Here is a 21,074-nt window from a genome sequence, read left to right on the forward strand (position 1 = left end):
TCCTGTCAGCCCTGTGCTGAGAGGGCTGTGCTCATCCATCCGTCCTGTTCTAATAAAGCCAAATTTCAGGAACACCTTCTTTAGATCTGTTCAGTTTCATTTAGAGATGTACCGATCCGACATGACGTATGGGAATCGGTCCGATACTGACCTAAATTACTGGATCGGACATCGGAGAGAAATAAAAAAATGTAATCCGATCCATTAAATATAATGAAAGTACCTCACAAAACTTGCGACATGGCGTAACTCGGAGCACGTCGGAGCAGTATGTGTCACGTGATAGAGCGGCTGTAGCGTGCGAGACCTGACGGCGGTCTGGTTGAGCATTTGGAGTTAGGGCGATTTTAGCCCATTTTTGGGGGTGCTGAAGCATTAATGATATATTTTTATGTGGTTCAGCCACAGCTCTGCTAAAACCTCAGCCAGTAACAGGTCGGCCAACGTTTGGACCGTCCAGTTGTCTGTATGACTGCTGCAGTACGTGCATCACATGTGCTCACTATCAGAAAGAGCCAAACAGCCCTGGTGGAGCGAGCAGCTGTAAAGAGAAGCAGATGCTCTGTTTCTAAAAACGTTTTAAGCTTGTTTCAAAGATTCTGTACAGCAGCTTTAAATGTTTTCCAAAAGCACACACACACTTATCAGTGGTTCTCACACTTGTTACAGTGTGGACCACCTGATAAAAGGTCAAGCTCTCCCAAGCACCACCATGAAAGCATGAAAGTCATAATTCTTACAACACAAAATTAGTTTTACTAAATGAGTAAAATTAGCATCTGCAGTAAAGATGTTTTCATACATTTTATTCATTCTACCACAGCAAAGTTGCCTCTATTTTTATAGTTTTTATTAATATTTTGAAATAATTTATTTGTAAAAATTTATTCTGTTTTTTTATGTATCTGTATTATACTGTTTACTTCTTACTCACTATGAGCATCGTTCATTATTCTCCCAGTAACTAAGGTTAGCACATGTATGTTTTCTATTCCAATCCATTCTTCTTTAGCAGCATTTAAATAACCTTTATCAGATTTGATGGTTTTGTTACAGACTTTTCAAAAAAGTGTTTTTCTTTTCTTTCACAAATGTGGATTAAATTGTGTTCAAATGTGCAAAACAGTGATGTCATGTTTTGTGACGAGGACCCAGGCACAGAGAGACTTGATGAATTTAAGAATCTTATGATTTAATAAAGAAATTTGCAGACTTGCACAGAGATGGTAAAATTATGATGACTGATAATGGAGACGAAGACAACAGACGATGAGGACAGGGAGGAGCAGGGGTTTAAATGCACCAAGGAGACATTCAGAGACAACTCTGGACAACTGGAGACATTTAAGGATGCAGGGACTGACAGAGACGGGGAAGACGTCTCATCGTGACGAGTAAAGTTGATCTTGCCTGGCTGGGCAGCTGTCTGGGTGCTCAGCACCCCCAAAGCTCTGATCCTAGAATCGCCCCTGATTTGGAGCCTCGCTACCAACCCGGCATTTCATCTCCGACAAAGTTATCGCAGAGAGAAGTAAAGCAAGTGTGTAAGTTCATCTCTGAATGTTTGTAAAGCATTCCCACGTTAAGCTTAACTGATATACGGAGCGACTGCCTCCCCCTCCCTCTCCTGTTGCTGCTTCAATCATGATCAATGATCAGCTGATCGTCTCTCTGGTTTGTTTTTGGCCCACTTTGCACCAGAAAGAGGAAACCAGCGGCTGAACAACAGCAGCACGTTTAAGCTTGATAAGCTGCAGTTAGAATTTATTTAATATTACTTTCTACACCAGGATCCTTTTCTACGCAGCTGACGTAACTGTGCAGGGGCGGGTCTAGCATGGTTTAGCCAGGGGGGCCGATAGGGCAGTAACAGGGAAAAGGGGGCACAAAGACATACTTTTCTTTCTTACTCTCATTTAAAATGTCGAGCTTTTAATAAATAATTATCTGAATCTGACACCCAAAGTAAAATGTATAGTATATATATATAATGTATAGTGGGGATCGGTGTTCTTACGCCCATTTGCTGGGAGTAAGGGCGCCCTCCGTTTGCAAGGTGCGCCTGCTGCTTGCGGCACAGGGAGGAGAGGGCGGGGCGACAGGGGATTCTCTGGTGGCTGGAGCAGCATCTAATAACCAACTCACAAAATAAAACAAAATAAAAACAAAACAACAAACATGAAAACACCAGACATCATGATGCAGATTCATAATTTGCACCGATGTTTTTTCAAAATTCTTTGAAGTGAGCGCGAGAGCCCTCGGTGCGCCTGCTCGCTGCTGAAGTCAAAGTAAACTTTATTGTCATCTCCGCTACAGACAGTCCAGCATATAGAGACGAGATGACGAGGCTCCAACTACAGTAGTGCAAGGAAACAAACAATAAACATAAGAACAGTAAGAAAATAAATATACACTTTAGGACTCGGGGTAAAGGATCAATGACAATTTATAATTTATAGTTTGATGATTTAAAGTCTCACACACAACCTGTCAAAAGGGGAGGGGCCAGCTGCTTCCAAGTAGAGCACATTTCATTCATAATGATGTAAATCCAAATCCATTATGTATTCATGATTTGAATCCTGGGTTGTGTGAAATCCCAGAAATGCGTCTTAGACAAAGTGAATCTGTGAACTAAGGTGTAGGTGTGTTAGATCATGTTATGGTGATCCTCGGGTTGAGGGATGGGTGTTCATACTGGAGTGCAAAATTAAAACCAATGGAAGATGGACAAGAAAAGTTCAAAGCCATCAGGTGCTCAGTTTAGAAAAAGAGAAAAGAAGAGGAGTAGAAACGAGCAAAAGATGCAGGTAAGCAGATGTGTGATTGGATGATGGCAGCTCATCCTGAAACAATCAGAATCAGAATACTTTATTAATCCCTGAGGAAATGATGTGCGTTACAGTTGCTCCAAGAAGAAATGGTAAAAATAGTAACAGTAACAAACTAAACTCCAAACAACACATTATGTTACAGATTTTAATATTAATTAGTGATTGTCAGTTGTTGATTTGTCTTGTTCTCATACAATGCATACTCTCTCTCTCTTCATGTGTGTGTGTGTTTGTGTTTCTCTGGTGAATTTCGACAACAGTTTTATGTTAATGTACAATCCTTAATATGTTTTATGTGTCTGTTTGTGTGTGTGTGTGTGTGGGGGGGGGGGGGGGTTCGCCCGGGGCGCCAAACAGGCTAGGACTGCCACTGGAGAGAACAAGCAGGTGTCACAATAAGATGCCGCACGAATCATTGGTGTCAGTGAAGAAAATGAGTTTGTGGCCACGAGACAGAGAACAGCACAGGGACAAAGCTGCAGGCCTGACAGCAGGAGGTGCATCACTGCTCCTGTTTCCACCTGGAGACAGTGTTTGCACTGCAGCCTTTGTCACATTCATTAGTGCCCTCACTGACACACAACACACTCCCAACACACTAAACATCACAAATCCCGCCCTCTCTCTCTCTTCCTAAACAACCACGTGTTGTCGGGGGTTTTTTTTCAATTGGTCGACATGGTACATTTTTCAACCAATAGGAAAGAGGCAGCATTTTTCTTTCTTTACTGTTTTTCATGCTGTCCTTAGAAAATGCTTCATTTTTTAACAATTTCTTGCAGCACAAACGTATCGATAGAATTCAGAGAAAAGCATCGCTTATATATTTTTTTATTCTAATAAAACAAAATGTGAAAACTGACGTATAGTTTGAAGGTCTTTCAACACAGCTTGTTGCTTTGTCAGCTTAAATGCTACTGACAGCAAGAAGTAACAGTATGCAATATATTCAGTTTGTGTCGCCTCAGCTTCATGTGACCACAGAGGAAGCAGCAGATTGGTCGCAGGAAGTAAACAAGGTGAGAACACCTGGTGAGAGCTCCTGACGTAAGCTCCTCCCCTGCATTTGTCAGTGCGCCTGCGCGTTCGTTGTTTTTAGTTTCCATGGAAACACGGAAGTCCGCCATCCAGAGTTGCTGCAGGTAAACAACACAACAAATCAAATCAAATCACTTTTATTGTCACATCACATGTGCAGGCACACTGGCACAGCACATGCGAGTGAAATTCTTGTGTGCGAGCCCCACAAACAACAGAGATGTGCAAACACAACAACACAAACGAGCAACAAATCATCGCTCCAGTTTATTTACCTGGTTAAATGGTTCATTTAAAAACCCAAATATCGCGAGATGACGCGGCAGCTTTTCCGCTACTCGAGATCCTCAGAACTTCACTATCGGACACTTTTAGCTCTTTTTCTCCTTTTTTCGTCTCCGCCGTCGGTTTTACGGGAACAAACGAGCTGATTAAAGCAGCGGATACAAACAGCTGATAAGCTTCCGGTTGTCGTATCCTCCACCCGCGCATGCTCTAAGCTCGAGAAAACAGTTGTTTAAAAAGACATGATACTGGTACCCGAGTTCCATTAACGGACAAAGCGATTGAGTGTGTGCATTTATGGGTCCGGTCACATTTTCAAAATAAAACCAATTTCCTGAAATGTTTTCAAAATAAAATAACTCCTCTGATGAAAGCCTTAACAGTTTTCTGCTTCACTTCTCTCACTCTGGGATGGATTTGATTGTTTCTTAGACTTTTTTGGTTTCTTCTTCTTTTCAGAATGAAAGAAATACCACATCTGTGATTTTATTTTACTCTGTCTTTAGAAATTAATCTATGATCCCCTCTGTGAATCGCTACCTTATCATGGTGGAGGGTTTTGTGTATCCCAGGAATCCCAGGGGCTATGTTGTCAAATGACAAATTGGTCCTGGGTGAAGGACCAGACAAAGAGCTATTCAGAAACCCTCATGAGCCTAGGAAACAGTTCAACGTGTCTGAGATAGGGTTGCCGGGGTCCCGCCCTGGAGCCAGGCAGGAAAGGACTTGGGCTCACAATCCTGTAGGCCCACCACCCTCAGAAGGTGGCTTAGGGGTTGCATGCAGTGTGCTGGGTGGCGACCAAGGGTGGAGATCCTGGTAGACCAATGCCCGGCTATCGAGACATGAAACGTCACCTGGTGTGGAAGGAGCGTGAGCTTATGCGTGAGGTTGAGAGGTTTCAACCAGATGCAGTGGGTTGGATCAGGTGGCCAAGGAGGATGTTGGATAGACCCAATGTGCCTAAATGTATACTGAGGGTACACTGGAAATGCCTAGCAGAGCCCACAGTCCGGGAGACTCCCATCCCTGGCAGAGAGTTGACAGCATTCCAAGGGAAACACTGAGTTTGAATGCACCATGTTCAGCCCCGCCATTGCTGAAGCTGCTGCACTGAGCTGGGGCTGCAAGGTGGTTGGTGCCTGTCATGGTGCTAACCACAGAAGATGGTGGACATCAGAGGTAAAAGGAACCATCGTGCTAAAGAAGGAGTCTTATCAGGCTTGGTTAGCCTGTGGGACTTTGGATGCAGCTGATAACCATCAGGCGACTCGGGAGGGGAAAGCGGTGCTCTACCTGTACTGTGTATATTGCGGCTGTAGCGTTACTGATTACGACTGAGGATATTGTCGGGCGGTGGAAGGAACATGACACGTATTTCGTCCTGGTCGTGGAACACTGGACCAGTGAATTACTGTGGAGGGCCAGTGTGAACACACAGACGTAATACATGGATATCATTTTCCCATTCGGGGAAGTCGAACTGCGCTTTTAGTGACTCTGAGCTCTCCGTCGCCTCTTCTTATTCCACAGGTGAGCTGACAGGATGCCTCGGTTCCAGGAGGTGGCAGCCGGCCAACCTTTGACCCCCGGAGGCGGTGGTCTGGTCGCTAAGCGATACAGCATCCTGCAGAATCTGGGCTGAGGAAGTTTTGGTTCGGTTTTTCTGGTTCAGGATGCCAAAGCTGCAGATGGAGAGAAGCTGTGAGTAGCTTTGAATCATCTTGTTGGCATCTGGATGTTTTTGCTGCTTTTTAATCCCAATTAGATTTGATTGTTGGATAAAAAAAAATTACATTTATTTAACACGTTTCAATAAATACATACATATATATGCTTTAGTGTAGAAAATAGGTTACATAGAGAACATATTTAGAGTAATAAGTAAAATTAGTGATAAAGGCACATTAAGACAAACAAAATGAATTTAAAAATGAGTAAAAACATAAAAACTGTGAAAGTGTTTATGATCTATTTATAAACGTTTGCTTCCTCTTGAGTGGATTTGTAAATGTTTGATGGTAATATTTGGAACGTTTGGACTTTTGCTGATGGAGGCCTCCACTCGAGCTCAGAGGACACAGAGCAGTGCTGAAGCTGCAGGACAGAAACAGTTCTGCAGACGGACACTAGATGGCGATATTGGCTTGTACATGCTTGCACTGTAGCTCCTTCAGCAGATGTGCTACAGTCTTTGAGCAGTAAAATCAATCAGGCTGATTAGTGATCAGAGATCACCCACCTGTTCAGCTCCTGCCACCGAGCAGCTTTAACTGAACTTCGTCTAAGCTCACTCAGACTGTTGTCTTCAGACGCTGTGCTGTGGCTCGAGTGGCAGTGCAAGGTGGAGGATTTGGAGGTCTGTTTCCAGGCTCGTGGGACGTAGAGCATCCGCTCTGTGGGGAAGGAGGCTCAGAGGTCAGACTGGTCTGAGGCAGAAAAAGGAAGAGCATTTTTTTACTTCATCAATTTGCAACAAATATTTAAAACATGAAACTTTGATGCTGATAAACTGAAAATATTTCCATAAAACTGAATAACAGAAGAATTACAACAATAGGAAACACGAGTCATTTTTACATTATTACTCTGTCAAATTTCAGCTTTTACTGAAAATCACCTTTAGTTACTGACAGTGTTGGCTTCACGTAATGAAGCCGTTTGTGTGATTACAGACAGAGTCAAACAAAAGGTAGGTGTTTTATTTTTTGGAGAATTATGAACTGGATCTTTGGACCTTGTTTGTGCTGTTTGAGCCTTTTGGAGCATTTTTAATTTGATTATATCGTACTGGCAGAACTCAGAGGCCCTGAGTCTCTGAGGGTTCAGTGCCTACGCTGGATTCCTGGTTTGAGACTGGGAGAAGATGCAAACCCACCCTCGGTATTTGACAAGCTGATGTACGGCTAGTGCTGGTTCCAAACTGGGATAATTGCATCAGAAACAGCATCTGGGGGAAAATCTATGCCAAATCAAACACGTGGATCAATCTGCTGTGGCGACCGCGGGGAAATAAGGGCGCTGATGAAAGTTCTTCCATGAGGGACCATGAAACTGCTCAGGTGTATGCTCTGTATCACCAAAGCTTAGTTTTATGTACTGGCTATTAAAAAAGAGCAAAAAAGAATTGTGCACATCATGAGTTTTGCGCTGTCGTCCTCACCCTTGGGATTTTATCTCTTCTTCGCTGCTTTCAGCTCTTCTTCCTGCTCTCATGCTTTGTTTCCTCCTGTTTGTGCGAGGAACCTGTCTGTGGATGTTAGCAGAGACGGTGAGTCAGCTGACGGTACACTCATTCACGTCTGTGTGGAGCGAGCTCGGCGAACAGAGCCGCCTCCTTCCCGTCACACAGAGCTCAGTGGGATTGCACTGCGGCTCGTTGCTTTGAGGCTGCGAAATAGTTCCAGCAGAAGAAGATGTGAGAACATGAACTGGTCTCACTGGTTTCCTTCAGCTGCTTGTCGTCATCACAAAGATTTTCTTTGTGTGCGAGTTCAACAGCGGTGAGCTGTCAGTCGTAAATGCGACTTTGAACAAACGCATAATTAAATACATCACAGATAAGAAGAGACACCAAACCTGTGCTCGGGATGCATTCAGCAGCTGGTGACTGCGAGCCTTTCATGAGCTGAACGTAGCATCTCTGTCCTTTCTGTCCGAGCTGAAGCGGCTCTGATTCACAGAGAGTCAATCTGACGTCTTCTTCTTTCATGTGCACTTAACGTGGCCGGACTCTTTAATAAAAAACACACTTATGCGTGTCAGACATTCATTTATGAAATGATCAAAATCGAGTAACATCTGTTATTAAAGCGTACCTTATCCATGGACCAGCTTTGGATGATTGAGCGTTTAAAACAGTTCCTATCCTTGTTATAGTGCACGATTCATCTCGAAACAAGTCATTTTAGCTCCTGTTGTTCGCTCCCCTCCCTAAAAATATGCTTTACTGTGACTGGTCAATTACTGGAAGCCTGCTGAGGGGCAGCACCCAGTTCTTCTGAGCTCTAACAAAGAAAAAACTTCCATTCCAAAGACTTCCTGTGTCACGGCCGGGCGGATCACACACAGTAATTCGGCGTGCCCGTGTGGCGTGCTGGCTAGACCCAAGCGCGGCGAAGGCTAGCGGTGGGTTTGGAGCAGACACGCAGTTATTCTAGTAATGACCAGTGCACGAAGCGTGGCTTCGGAACTGTCGTTACAGACAGAGAGCGAGCGGAGCCGGGAAGAGAAAAAGGATTGAAAGGGATTGTCACTCACAGTTGCTGAATCAGGCGGAGACTGACGTCGGCAGAGTTTCGGAGCTCCTGACAAGAAGATACTGATGTCTGAGCGGCGAACAGGTGGGTGGCGTCTCTCTTTTAACCCCGGCCCCGTGATCAGCTGATCACAGCCGATCACAGGCTGACATCCTGCTTCATGATGTTGATAATGAGTGGAGCCCAAAAATGTCATTTTCACGTGACAAACATTGTTAACATTTGGCTCCCTCGTTTTATTATTAGAAAGAACTGATCAAATAAGGATGAGAGCACGGAGTAACGAACTTGCTAATACTAGCAGACTTTGTTAGTGACTTCTAGCCGTCAGCCTTGTGCATGTGTGCGTGCAGATACTTGCAAACTTGTGCTAACTCAATAAAATGGGAGAATTTCTATCAGAAAGCTGGAGCATGGACGTCTTTGGTAGCGTGTTTGTACAGTTAACCACACAGCAGGGATTTCATTGGACAATTATATTAAATACTTTCAATTGCAGAACAAGGAGAAGCCCAGCAGGCAGGTAGGAGCTGCCTGCCCTCCATCCATCTGTCAGTCAAAGAGACCTCGCCCTTTTTGAGATGGCCACGCCTCCCCGAGTCTGGTTCTGCTGGAGCTTTCTTCCTGTTGAAAGGGAGTTTATCCTTTCCATTGTCACCAAGTGTTTGCTCAGAAGGGGGTGTCTGAATTTTGGGGTTTTCTCTATATTATTGTAGGCTGCTTATCTTACAATATAAATCAGCCTGAGGTGATTACTGTTGTGATTTGGTGCTATGGAAATAAAACTGGGTCGACTGTTGGCCTGAAGTGTCCCAGGACAGGAGGACCAGGGGGGATGAATGCTGTGTTAGCCTGCATGGATCGCTTGCAGCTGCAGTATTAGAGGAAGTTTAGGATTCAGAGATGTAATCAAGAGTAAAGTTTTTCTGACTATGCTGAAATACTTCTAATCACACCTTATTATTTGTGCTGTGCTGATGTAGAGATCTGAGGTCCTTATTAATCAGCTCAGATGGAGACACTCACAGGAAATACCTGACACAAGTACTGATAACATATCTCTTCTATCTCTGTCCTATCTGCGTCTACCTCCATCTCATCACTCCTCTCGTTTTCCATCGGTCACGCTCTGTCGCTTCCTCGCCAACCCTGACACACACACACACACACACACACACACACACACACACACACACAGTCACGCCTTCATCATCAAGTTGACGTTACAGTCGTGTACATTCATCATCAGGAGGATAACCTTAAACCCAGTCTTCATCCCAAGATGCACCTGCACTTATACAGATTCGCTCTTTGTCCCCAAAACGAGACGTGCTCCCACAATGTGTCCAACAGATTTAAGTCCCCACAGACTCTGTGATACAAGTACAAACAAACACGCACACTCTTCAGTCCAGCCAGGGAGGATGACAGCATGCTCAGGCAGTTTTACAGCAGGACGAGGACCTGAGAAATCCTCACCGCCTTCATGTTTATCACGTCTCTGACTCCTCACCTCAGTGACTGAACACATGAATGGTTGAGTGGGCGACACACACAGGGATGCAGCATGCTGTCCTTCCAGCACATCTTTCTGTCATCTCCAAACCAGAATCCAACGGCCAAAACTCAGCAGCAGAGTGCGTTTTGTGTCTGTGGTCAAATGTCCATGTTTGTGAGGACGGGTCATCGTGTTAGACCTTCTAAGGACTTTATCTCTGGTCACTTTGGGACTCAAAGGACTGTTTGTGGGTTTGGATCAGATCAGGTTAGAATCAGATTTACATTAAAGTGACAGGAAAGACTTTTTTAGAAAATTGTTTCTTTTCAGGAAGAGAAACTTCCTGTGAGAAAGTGGACAAACGCTGAGACTGGTCACATGTTTACATCCACTCGTAATGGGCATGAATGTCATGGTAAATTTACGCTTTTAATGATTTCTTTGAACATTTATTTTCCTTTGCTGGAATCTTTACAAGAATTGATTTTTAAAAAATAAATGTTTCATTATTTTGGATTTTCTCTGAAGCAAACGGGGTCAAAGTGAACGTACAGCCAATATTTGTTTAAACGTTCATTAGGAAGCTGCACCTTGACCAGACTTCTGTCGGGGTTTTGTCCACATCTGTCGTGGCTCAAGAGTTAGGAGTTCGCCTTGTAATCGGAAGGTTGCCGGTTCGAGCCCCGGCTCGGACAGTCTTGGTTGTTGTGTCCTTGGGCAAGACACTTCACCCGTTGCCTACTGGTGGTGGTCAGAGGGCCCGGTGGCGCCAGTGTCCGGCAGCCTCGCCTCTGTCAGTGCGCCCCAGGGTGGCTGTGGCTACAATGTAGCTTGCCATCACCAGTGTGTGAATGTGTGTGTGACTGGATATGTAAAGCGCTTTGGGGTCCTTAGGGACTAGTAAAAGCGCTATATAAATACAGGCCATTTACCATTTACCTTCTCAGCAGAATTATCACGGTCTGTGTGCGGCAGGCAGGACCCAAGTGCAGGACTCAAGACGGCCAACGTAAACTCAGCTTTATTTGCCGGATGGCAAACAAACAGAAAACTAACTAGACTGGAATCATAACAAGGCGTCTCCAGCAGCCAGAACACAGACAGATATGAGGGTACAACATGACAGAGGGCGAGCAAAACACAGGGTTAAATAGACACCAGAGTAATCAGGGAACGGGAGACAGGAGGGGCACACAGCTGGGAGAACTTAGACCGAACGAGACAAGGGAAGCAAAAGCAGACACACTGCAAACAGGACAGGAAGTATCAAAATAAAACAGGAAACACAACAGGAAGAGGCATGGACTTGACACCGATCAAAGGGAACACAGAAACAAAACGTAAGAACTAAAATCCCAGAACAAAGAACTACTAGAGCTAGAAACACAGAACCATAAACCAAAAGACTAAACACTGTCACTGACCAGGACCGTGACACGAATTGGTCAGGTTCATTTAAAGATGATTGTTCCCTGGTACAGATTCGGCTTTTAAGTGTAGTTGTAACAGCGTGGAGGTCGGGGAGGACCATGTATTGTTAGCCTGATTCCAAAACCTCTTCTGATGTGTGTTTGAATACGGCTGAATTAAGATTTGTGGCCTACACTCAAAACTCAGGTCTGTGCCGAGAAACCAGCTCAGTGTGCTTATGTATGCAGACACAATTATGCTTGTTGTTGTTGTTAGTGGGGCTGTATGTACATGTTGATGCTGTGTGGAGAAGAGAAATCTAAACGAATTTCATGTTTGTGTACCAAATTCCTGCTTTTTAAAATCGTGTAAGCTGTACAGTCATTCCAGTCCAGGAAAAGAACAGATTAAAGAAAATGATTAAAAAGCCAAAATGACCACGACATTCGTGCCCATGAAGATGATTCGTTCCTGTTAGAAGGGAGTTTTTCCTTCCCGCCGTCACCACCAACACTGGGTTCTCTCTGTGTTATTAAAGGGTCCGTACCTTCCACCATAAAGAGCTTTGAGGCGAGTGTTGTTGTGATTTGGTGCTATATGAATAAAATTGAATTATTGCTGTGATGAGTGTGGAGCTGTTAATATTTGTGCCCTCAGATGTCCATAGACCTTTGGTGCTGTTGCATGTTTACTCTCACACATTTGAGCTCATAGCTCTCAGCTGTTTTTGGATCAATCTGGAGTGTGCTGCTCAATCTCAGGTGCCGCCCCCCACGCCCCTTATGCTCCTCTTTGTCCTTGTTATCTCCTGAAAGTCCTTCTAATAAAGGCTAGCTGCAGCCCCCAATCCATCTTCTGCCCTCAGCTGTTGTCAGCGGTTCACGGTGTTTAGCTGGAGGTGTTGTCCAGGGACATGCTCACAATGAAGGGCTCTGTGGTTTACTCGGACAGGGCGAGCACCGAGGAGGGATTTTGAGGATTCGTAAAGAAGATAAATTAATCCTCTGTTTGTTTAACGGGAAGATTGAGTCTACGGAGCCCCGCAGGGGACATGGAAGAAAAAAAAAATGAAGACGGACTTTTGCGAGATCTCGCAAAACAAACGTATTCTTCGGCCTTCGACCTCCCGTTAGCTCGAAGCTAACGGGAGGTCGAGACCTACTACAGCCGGGAGGAACACCGCTTTCCCGGCACATCGTGCCTCGACCTCCCGGTCGGCTTCGAGCCGGCGCCCGAAGAATGCGGCTAAAACTGTTGCGAGATCTCGCAAAACTCGCAAAAGTCCGTCTTAATTTTTTTTTCTCCCATGTCCCCTGCGGGGCTCCGTATGAGTCTCATAACTAAGTGATAAATAAATAAAGCTTCAGAGCTCAGGAGGCAGGAAAGGTTTTTCTTTGCAACGCCAACAAACTTGAGTGTGGTGCAGATCAAAGTGTCCATGAAGCCAGGCTTGTGCGACTCGCCATCATCCCTCCGTCTGTTACGTCTGTGTTTTATGTCAGCGTACAGCCGACACGGGCGAGGTGAAGTATTCTAGTGGCTACCAGTGTTTTGAATCCAGAAGGGCCAGATGGATGCTGGTAACATTTGACTCTAAGGGGACCATAATAAATAGTATCATAGAGCCACAGATCAAGCGAGCAGCAGCGTTATCTCTTCTTTTTGGGAGGAGTCTCCCCCTGGTGGCAGTGAATATAACAGCTCTTATTTTATGAAATCGTGTTTGTTTTGTAAATTATGGTCCAGTTGGAGCCAAAGGGACGATTAAAAAAGAAGATTTTTGTTTCTCAGTCATATCTGTCGTGGTTGTGCTGTGTGGCAGGCAGGGCGAGGACCCATGTGCACGACGCAAGACGAAGGAAAAAACTCAAAACGGCAGCTTGCTGGAAAACTCACATCGAATACAAAGCTAAACTAGAAAACAAACCAGGAACTGAGAACTAGTAACACAGAGGGACAAACACAGTATCGTGAGGGTACGACACGATGACAGACAGAGGAAAACACGAGCAGGATGGGGAACAGGTGGGAACACAGCGGGGACTAATCAGACCCAACGAGACAGGGGAGGCAAAACTAGATACGCTGATGTAGGACAAGGACTATCAAAATAAAACAGGAAACACACAGACCGAACTCAGACTCAAGACACGCAACATGAGACAACATGACATGAAACGTGGGACACGGGAGCAGAGATTAAACACAGGCTGAATCCCTAACCAAAACCAAAACCATGAACAAAAATATTTCTCATCATGTTTGGTCTCAAAACACTGTCGAGGATTCAAGAAGGTTCCATGAGTGGGCGACGTCACAGCCAGTGTCAGGTTAAGATTACGGCTGAAAATAATTTTAAAAGCCTTCGTTTGCTCCTTTTCTAAGCTGGCTTCACCCTTCGTTGTAGTAAACAGTTCAGTAAAAAGAATCTAGTCTCTGCGCTGAACTTCCTGCGCTGTCTGACTGAAAACAAACTTTTCTAATGGCGGTGCATGTGGCACGTCGAGTGCTGCGTGGCTGCGAGGCGTTGGCTCAGGAAGCGGCGCCGCTGAAGGACGGTTTTCTGACTCTTTCTGCAGGGCGTCATTCAGAAAGAAGCCGACCGTGAGAAGTCTTTGTGTTGTCAGAAAGCAGATGGCGAGCCGTTGTTTAGAGTCGTCATCTCTGCCCTTTTCACCATCTGACAGGTCTCACCCCCCTCTCCTCACCTCCTCCCCCCTCTCGCCTCTCCCTCTCTGATACATTTGGACTGGGTGGCCTGATCGACGTGTCAGCGTTTGCTCATAAATCTCTGACATCTCCGTGTGCCAGAGACGGACTCGGCCTCACACCTTCGTGGTTTTCACCGTGTGTCGCACGTCGGGAGTGAGGAAGAGCGCTCCGCTCGATTACGGTGGAAAAAATGAGACTTTAGAGGACAAAATGAAAACGCTAAGCGCCCCAGGTACGTGACCCCTCTATCCGTTTGGATGCGGTTTCCATGGCAACAGAAGTGCAGCACGTGTCACGGCTGAGCGTTGTTATCAAGATGGAGGAAACTCTGAAAAGAAGCTGTCAGTACACTGAAAACAAAGCAGAGAGCAGGATTCATCAGAGAAACCGATGATGGTTTACAGTCCGTGTAGAAGTTTATTAGTTTATTGTGAGCTAACAGAGTGAATTTCAGTTCAATATTTAGTCTGAATAGTTGACAAGTTAAATCAAAGTCCTTGTAGAAGTAAAATTGCTACATGTTTAAATTAACGAGGGATGCACATCTCTAATTTTTACCATGAGTTAAAAGCTGGACATAAAGCCTCACCAGTGAAATCTGAGTACAGATCCTTGTGGAAAGCAGGTCGTACAAAGTGTGACCAAAAAATTGTGAGAACACGTCCATAAAAATCGAAACTACTTCTGTAACGCTGGATCTACTGAAAAGTGATCTTTTACATTTATTTTCATCTTCAGGAAGCAGACAAAGTCACTCTGAGGACGGAGCAAAGATCCAGAAACTCTCCCCCCAAACCTAATGTGCAACCATCAGATGTTACATTTAAACTTTGCCTAAAAATGTATATTTTGACAGGATAATGTCCACCGAAGATAATGTCCACCGAAGAAGGCCTCATGGACAAAGATGCAAATCATGCACAGGAAGCTTCTGGTAGCAGAGATGAACTATTGGACATGTTTTTGTTGAATAAAACTGTATGTAGGTTTAAAGGGAATGAAATACATAAAAAATGAATAGTCCCATGGGATAAGATTATTTTCTGCTTACTGAAAGTTAAAGATTGATTAAAGATGCTTCGTTCTGCGTTTTTTTTTTTTTTATCTTTAGCGTTTTCTCCAGAGACAAAGAACAGAAGAAGAAACACCTCCAAACAACCAGAAAACCTAAAAGTGGGACACAAATTCTCCAAACTCTCTTACAAAATGCTTGCTTTTAAAATTCATGTGTCTCAGATGCTGGTTTTTACATTTTCATCTGCAGACACTCACAGGATGCAGTGGTTCATTGTTGGATGGCATTCCCGGGAATCTCACAGTGATATCTGCACTGTGGATTTACTGCATGAGGTGAAGTTTGGGTAAAATCCAAAAGTCCCATCTGTTTGTCAGCTGAAACACTGAACACCACATGCGGTGAAACATTTCTGTTCAGTGCAGCAGGTGCTGGAGATTTTAATCACCCTAAATGAGACATTACAGACCGGTCTCACATATGTCGGCAGATGTTTTCCTTTGGTACTTAGTCTGGAAATGTCTGCAGTAACCTAGAAAATTAGAAAGTGGAGCTTTTGCAGATGTGGTTAATGTTGCTGAGAAAGTAAACATTAGAATACGTGTAAAATATGGAGAACATAACAGTTAAAAACGCACACATTTTACTGGTACTAAAATAATTGGATAAGCAGAAGAAGATGGATGGATGGACGGTTGGATGGATCGATGATGGATGGATGGACAGTTGGATGGTCAGATGGACGGATGGACTGATGGATGGATGGACGGTTGGATGGATCGATGATGGATGGATGGACGGTTGGATGGATGGACGGTTGGATGGATCGATGATGGATGGATGGACGGTTGGATGGTCAGATGGTCGGATGGACGGATGGACTGACGGATGGATGGACGGTTGGATGGATCGATGATGGATGGATGGACGGTTGGATGGTTGGATGGTCAGATGGTCGGATGGACGGATGGACTGACGGATGGATGGACGGTTGGATGGATCGATGATGGATGGATGGACGGTTGGATGGTCAGATGGACGGATGGACTGATGGATGGATGGACGGTTGGATGGTCAGATGGACGGATGGACTGATGGATGGATGGACGGTTGGATGGATCGATGATGGATGGATGGACGGTTGGATGGATGGACGGTTGGATGGTTGGATGGTCAGATGGTCGGATGGACGGATGGACTGACGGATGGATGGACGGTTGGATGGATCGATGATGGATGGATGGATGGACGGTTGGATGGTCAGATGGACGGATGGACTGATGGATGGATGGACGGTTGGATGGTCAGATGGACGGATGGACTGATGGATGGATGGACGGTTGGATGGATCGATGATGGATGGATGGACGGTTGGATGGATGGACGGTTGGATGGATCGATGATGGATGGATGGACGGTTGGATGGTCAGATGGTCGGATGGACGGATGGACTGACGGATGGATGGACGGTTGGATGGATCGATGATGGATGGATGGACGGTTGGATGGTTGGATGGTCAGATGGTCGGATGGACGGATGGACTGACGGATGGATGGACGGTTGGATGGATGGACGGTTGGACGGTTGGATGGTCAGATGGACGGATGGACTGACGGATGGATGGACGGTTGGATGGATCGATGATGGATGGATGGACGGTTGGATGGTTGGATGGTCAGATGGACGGATGGACGGATGGACTGACGGATGGATGGACGGTTGGATGGATCGATGATGGATGGATGGACGGTTGGATGGTTGGATGGTCAGATGGACGGATGGACGGATGAACTGACGGATGGATGGACGGTTGGATGGATCGATGATGGATGGATGGACGGATGGATGGACGGATGGACTGACGGATGGATGGACGGTTGGATGGTCAGATGGATGAATGAGTGGATGGATGCACACCTGCTGTATAACAGACACCTTTGTGAAAAGCGTACCAGGCTCTGGGGCGTGGACCCTTTTGGTGTTTGATGCGTAGAGTTGTATATGTCATGCTGTTGTGAGTGTTTAATATCAGGAAGCTGTTTTGTAAATGATTTTCTCAAGCAGCTTGCTGCTGACCCATTTAAGCTACAGGCCGGCTCTATTTAAAGCATCGAAAAAGAATCTCATTTGTCTTCTGCTCCTGAAAGCCGGGAAGAACTTTTCAAATGCAGCCAACAGGAGCATGGATGTCATGTGTGAATGCTGTTTACCCAGAATACAATCGTGTCCACGTACTTCTGGCTGTACAGTGACGCTCTCACACAGACAACATGATGCAAGCAGTGACTCACCTGAGCTCGTCTCCTCTGAGGTTTTAGGAGCAGCTGTGTGACCTCCATCGTCTCTGCCACACCTGGAGTTTCTGTTTTCAGTCTCTGACAGAACACGCTCAGGTTCGTTCAGCACAAACTTCCTGAATTCACCTGAGATCTGCTCCAAAGGTTCGTACACACCTGCTTCGGGTCCTCGGAGTCTTATTCTTGATCTCCCCCAGTCGCGGTTTCTTTGCAGCAGCTCCTCAAAGCCGAAGGCTCTGCCTCCTGTTCTACTTTTAGAAACTCTCGAAACCACAAATAAATCAGCAGTCTGAGAAAGAAGTCCTTTATTAGGTTGATGAGGAACTGTGAGGTCTTTAATGTTATGATCCTGATTATTCAGGACTACATGTGGAAAAAATCTGCAGTTAACAGGAAGCCAATGAGAAGAAAAACGCCTGCTGTGGCATTTTGGTTCAACTGAAGACGTTTCAGGGAGCTTTTAGAGCAGCCCGATAATACTCCCATCATTTCTCTCGTGTCCTGTGAACTCATAATCTGTCTGAGTGATTGATCAGTGTGCTCAAATGTCTCAAACTGCTGCCTGTGCTCGTCCAGCCTGCTGAGGCTCTAAAATCTTACTTCCTGTTGTGCTGATTTATCCACTTCCTGTTAAGCTTTCCCTTCAGCAGGAAGTTGTAGGAGCCAGCTGGGCGGCCTCTCGGAGAGGCTCAGACGCTGGAGGATGCATTGAGATAAAACGATCACCTGAGGGACAGGTGGAACGTCGCAGCAGGCCAGAGGAAGCTTCACCTGGCGACGTGTTTGAATCATTTATGTCTGAAAAGTCAATCAAAACGATTTGTTCTCTTATACCAACAATTTATTATGCTCAACAGCAACTGTGCAGGAGTGAAATAGACATATTAGACGACAGGAATAAATAAAAAAGCAGGAGAAAGGAGCAGGAGTGTTTGAAATCAGTACAAAGAGTTAATAGAGTCTGTGTGAGCGTCCTGAGTGATGAGGGTCACTCAGATTGGTGGGCAGGGGTCGGGGAAGAAGCTGTTAGTGAGTCTGGAGGTGTGGCAGCTGACTGACCTGAGGCGCAGACCAGAGAGCAGTGGGTCAAACAGGTGGGGGGCGGGGTCACCTGTGATGGCCCTGGTTTACTTGAGACAGGAGGATCTGGCGATGGCCTCCAGGTGTGTCAGAGGGCAGCCAGTGATTTTTTGGGGGGTGCTAATGACCCTCAGTGCAGCCTTCCTGCTCTCAGTCGTGGCCCCTGAGTACAAACACAGGAGGATCACGCTCTCCACTGAGGAGGGTAGAGCAGCAGCTCTGGGGTTGAACCCTGAGCTGTAAGCTTGTGTATCTCACCTGGCTCCGCCCTCGGCCTCTGTAACCTCTGCTCACCTTGCTCACATCATGTTTCTGTTCTTAATGTTGCCTCACAGAAAGAAGGTCCTGAGTTCAAATGCAGCGGGAGCCTTTTGGTGTAGTTTTTGTTCCTCTGGTGCTTTTATTACAAACATCATGTTTGATGTCACCAGATGGAAATCGTGGAGTCCGAATAAAAGGAACTACTTCATCTTCATGTTACTGTAGCTCGCTGGTGGGTGTGTCTCCTGCTGACTGTCAGGGTCAGAGTTCATTTGAGTGACTGCGAATCTCTCTATGACTTCTGATTGAAATCCTTCCTTCCTTCCTTCCTTCCTTCCTTCCTTTCTTCCTTCTCTGGTCTCGTTCTGGTTTACAGTTCAGGGTCGGAGCTTGTGTTTCTCTGCTCTCAGCCAAACAAAAACACACGATCTCAGGAGCATCTGAGCGTCGCACTTCAAACATCCTTTCTCCGTAGTTGCATAGCAACGGACGGTCGGCGCTCCTGGCTTGGTGAGCAGCTGAAGAAAAGCCCCTTTCAGTGCACATCACAGTGAGGGCTCAAAGAACTGAATGAAATAGATTTTTTTGCCCATAAATTATAAATTCAGGCTGTGAATTTGATTTCCCAGCAGCCTTTTGGCTTTAACGTGAAATCAAAGGCAGTAACGGCGCCGCTGAGCCGGTAGTTCTTTGAACAGGAAGCTTCTCCCCTGTGTTGGCTCACATTTGTGACCCTCTAAAATGAAGCTGAAGACAGCGGCTTTAACAGAAATCAGTGGGAGTGTCCTGTGGGTCTGCGTAAACTGAATGGATTCAAATATCCATCCATCTTCATCCGCTTTATCCGGGGCCGGGTCGCGGGGGCAGCAGCCTAAGCAAAGAGGCCCAGACCTCCCTCTCCCCAGCCACCTCCTCCAGCTTATCCGGGGGAATACCAAGGCGTTCCCAGGCCAGCCGAGAGATATAATCTCTCCAGCGTGTCCTGGGTCTGCCCCGGGGCCTCCTCCCGGTGGGACATGCCTGGAACACCTCACCCAGGAGGCGCCCAGGGGGCATCCTTGTCAGATGCCCGAACCACCTCAGCTGGCTCCTTTCGATGTGGAGCAGCAGCTGCTCTACTCTGAGCCCCTCCCGGATGGCCGAACTTCTCACCCTATCTCTAAGGGAGAGGCCAGCCACCCTTCGGAGGAAGCTCATTTCTGCCGCTTGTATCCGCGATCTCGTTCAAATATCCTGAAATAGGAAACAGAAAAAACAAAAGCGGAAATAGGAAAAAATAGGTTTCCAAATGCACAAGGGAAGTGTTTCTGGGGAGACAATAAGCCGACGGACCAGTGTGCTTTTGCAGCGTTTTTCTTATTGCTGGTGTTTTCTTAAGTTGCAGTCCGTTTGGCCTCTCAGGGCCACCGTAAATCCCCTAGATCGTTTTAGGGCACGGTGGTGAGCACTGTTGCCGCACAGCAAGAAGGTCCTGCCCATATGGAAAAGAAATAGTAAAAACGTATATGATTTACTCATGAAAGTGGCCACTTTCACATTACTTTCATATATTGTTTTAGTAAGTATCCAAAACATACAAGTTTCATTATATAATTTTTCAAGGGATCTTATATCTATTTTTACTCTTGTATGCTTTTCATACAAGTTTCACACAAGACAGATACAAACTTTATAAGATTTATAAATATCTTTTCCATGTGGGTGAGTTCAATTCCACCATCAGGCCGGGTTTGCATGTTCTGTTCGGCTTCCTCCCACCATCTAAAGTCATGCAGTTAGTGCGGATAGGTTAATCGATTAATCTAAATTGCCCGTAGGTGTGAATGTGAGTGCGAATGGTCGTCTGTGTGTTAGCCCTGCGACATGGCGACCTGTCCAGGGTGTACCCCGCCTCTCGCCCTATGACAGCTGGGATAGGCTCCAGCGGCCCCGCGACCCTGAAAAAGAGAAGCGGATGCATGGATGGATTTAACTTCCGCGTCTGACAGCTGTGATCACATTCAAATAAGTTCGTAGTAAAGACCCACTTGTTGCATTTCTGTTACAGGAAACTAACAAGCTGCACGTTCGAATCAGTCGTGAACTTTTTGAATAATTTTCTGGTGGGACAGAGAAGATGATCCCAACATGTACGCGCCCTGACTTTGTTTCAGATCAAATCGGTGGACGTCATGTGTTATCCAGTGTGATGTGATGCAAATCAGCACAGTGTTAGTGAGGTCACAGAGGACCGTGCACCTCTACAGGACAAGAAGCCTTTTGGTAGCAGTCGCCCCCTGCTGGGCATTAAAAATATTTCAGGTTAAAGGTGTGTTGGGTTCATTTCTCACCTTTGTTAAAGACGAGCACCAGAGTGCAGACGGAAGTTTACTTTGCTGTTT

At 45.7% G+C, this 21,074-nt stretch overlaps 1 protein-coding gene across 1 annotated transcript in view; it reads left to right on the plus strand.

Annotated features, from left to right (window-relative positions):
- Positions 1–5,326: 5,326 nt before the first annotated feature.
- The window catches only part of nek11 (NIMA-related kinase 11), a gene marked incomplete at its 5' end in the record, with an annotated part of 58,902 nt that continues 43,154 nt past the window's right edge, over positions 5,327–21,074 (plus strand). Inside the window, 2 exons of the mRNA XM_082552918.1 lie at positions 5,327–5,342; positions 5,794–5,864. Coding sequence (XP_082409044.1) covers positions 5,327–5,342; positions 5,794–5,864 — 87 coding nt within the window. The remainder of the gene's footprint in view (positions 5,343–5,793; positions 5,865–21,074) is intronic.

This window comes from Aulonocara stuartgranti (genome assembly GCF_965226115.1).
Source record: "Aulonocara stuartgranti genome assembly, chromosome: 11".
NCBI lineage: Eukaryota > Metazoa > Chordata > Actinopteri > Cichliformes > Cichlidae > Aulonocara > Aulonocara stuartgranti.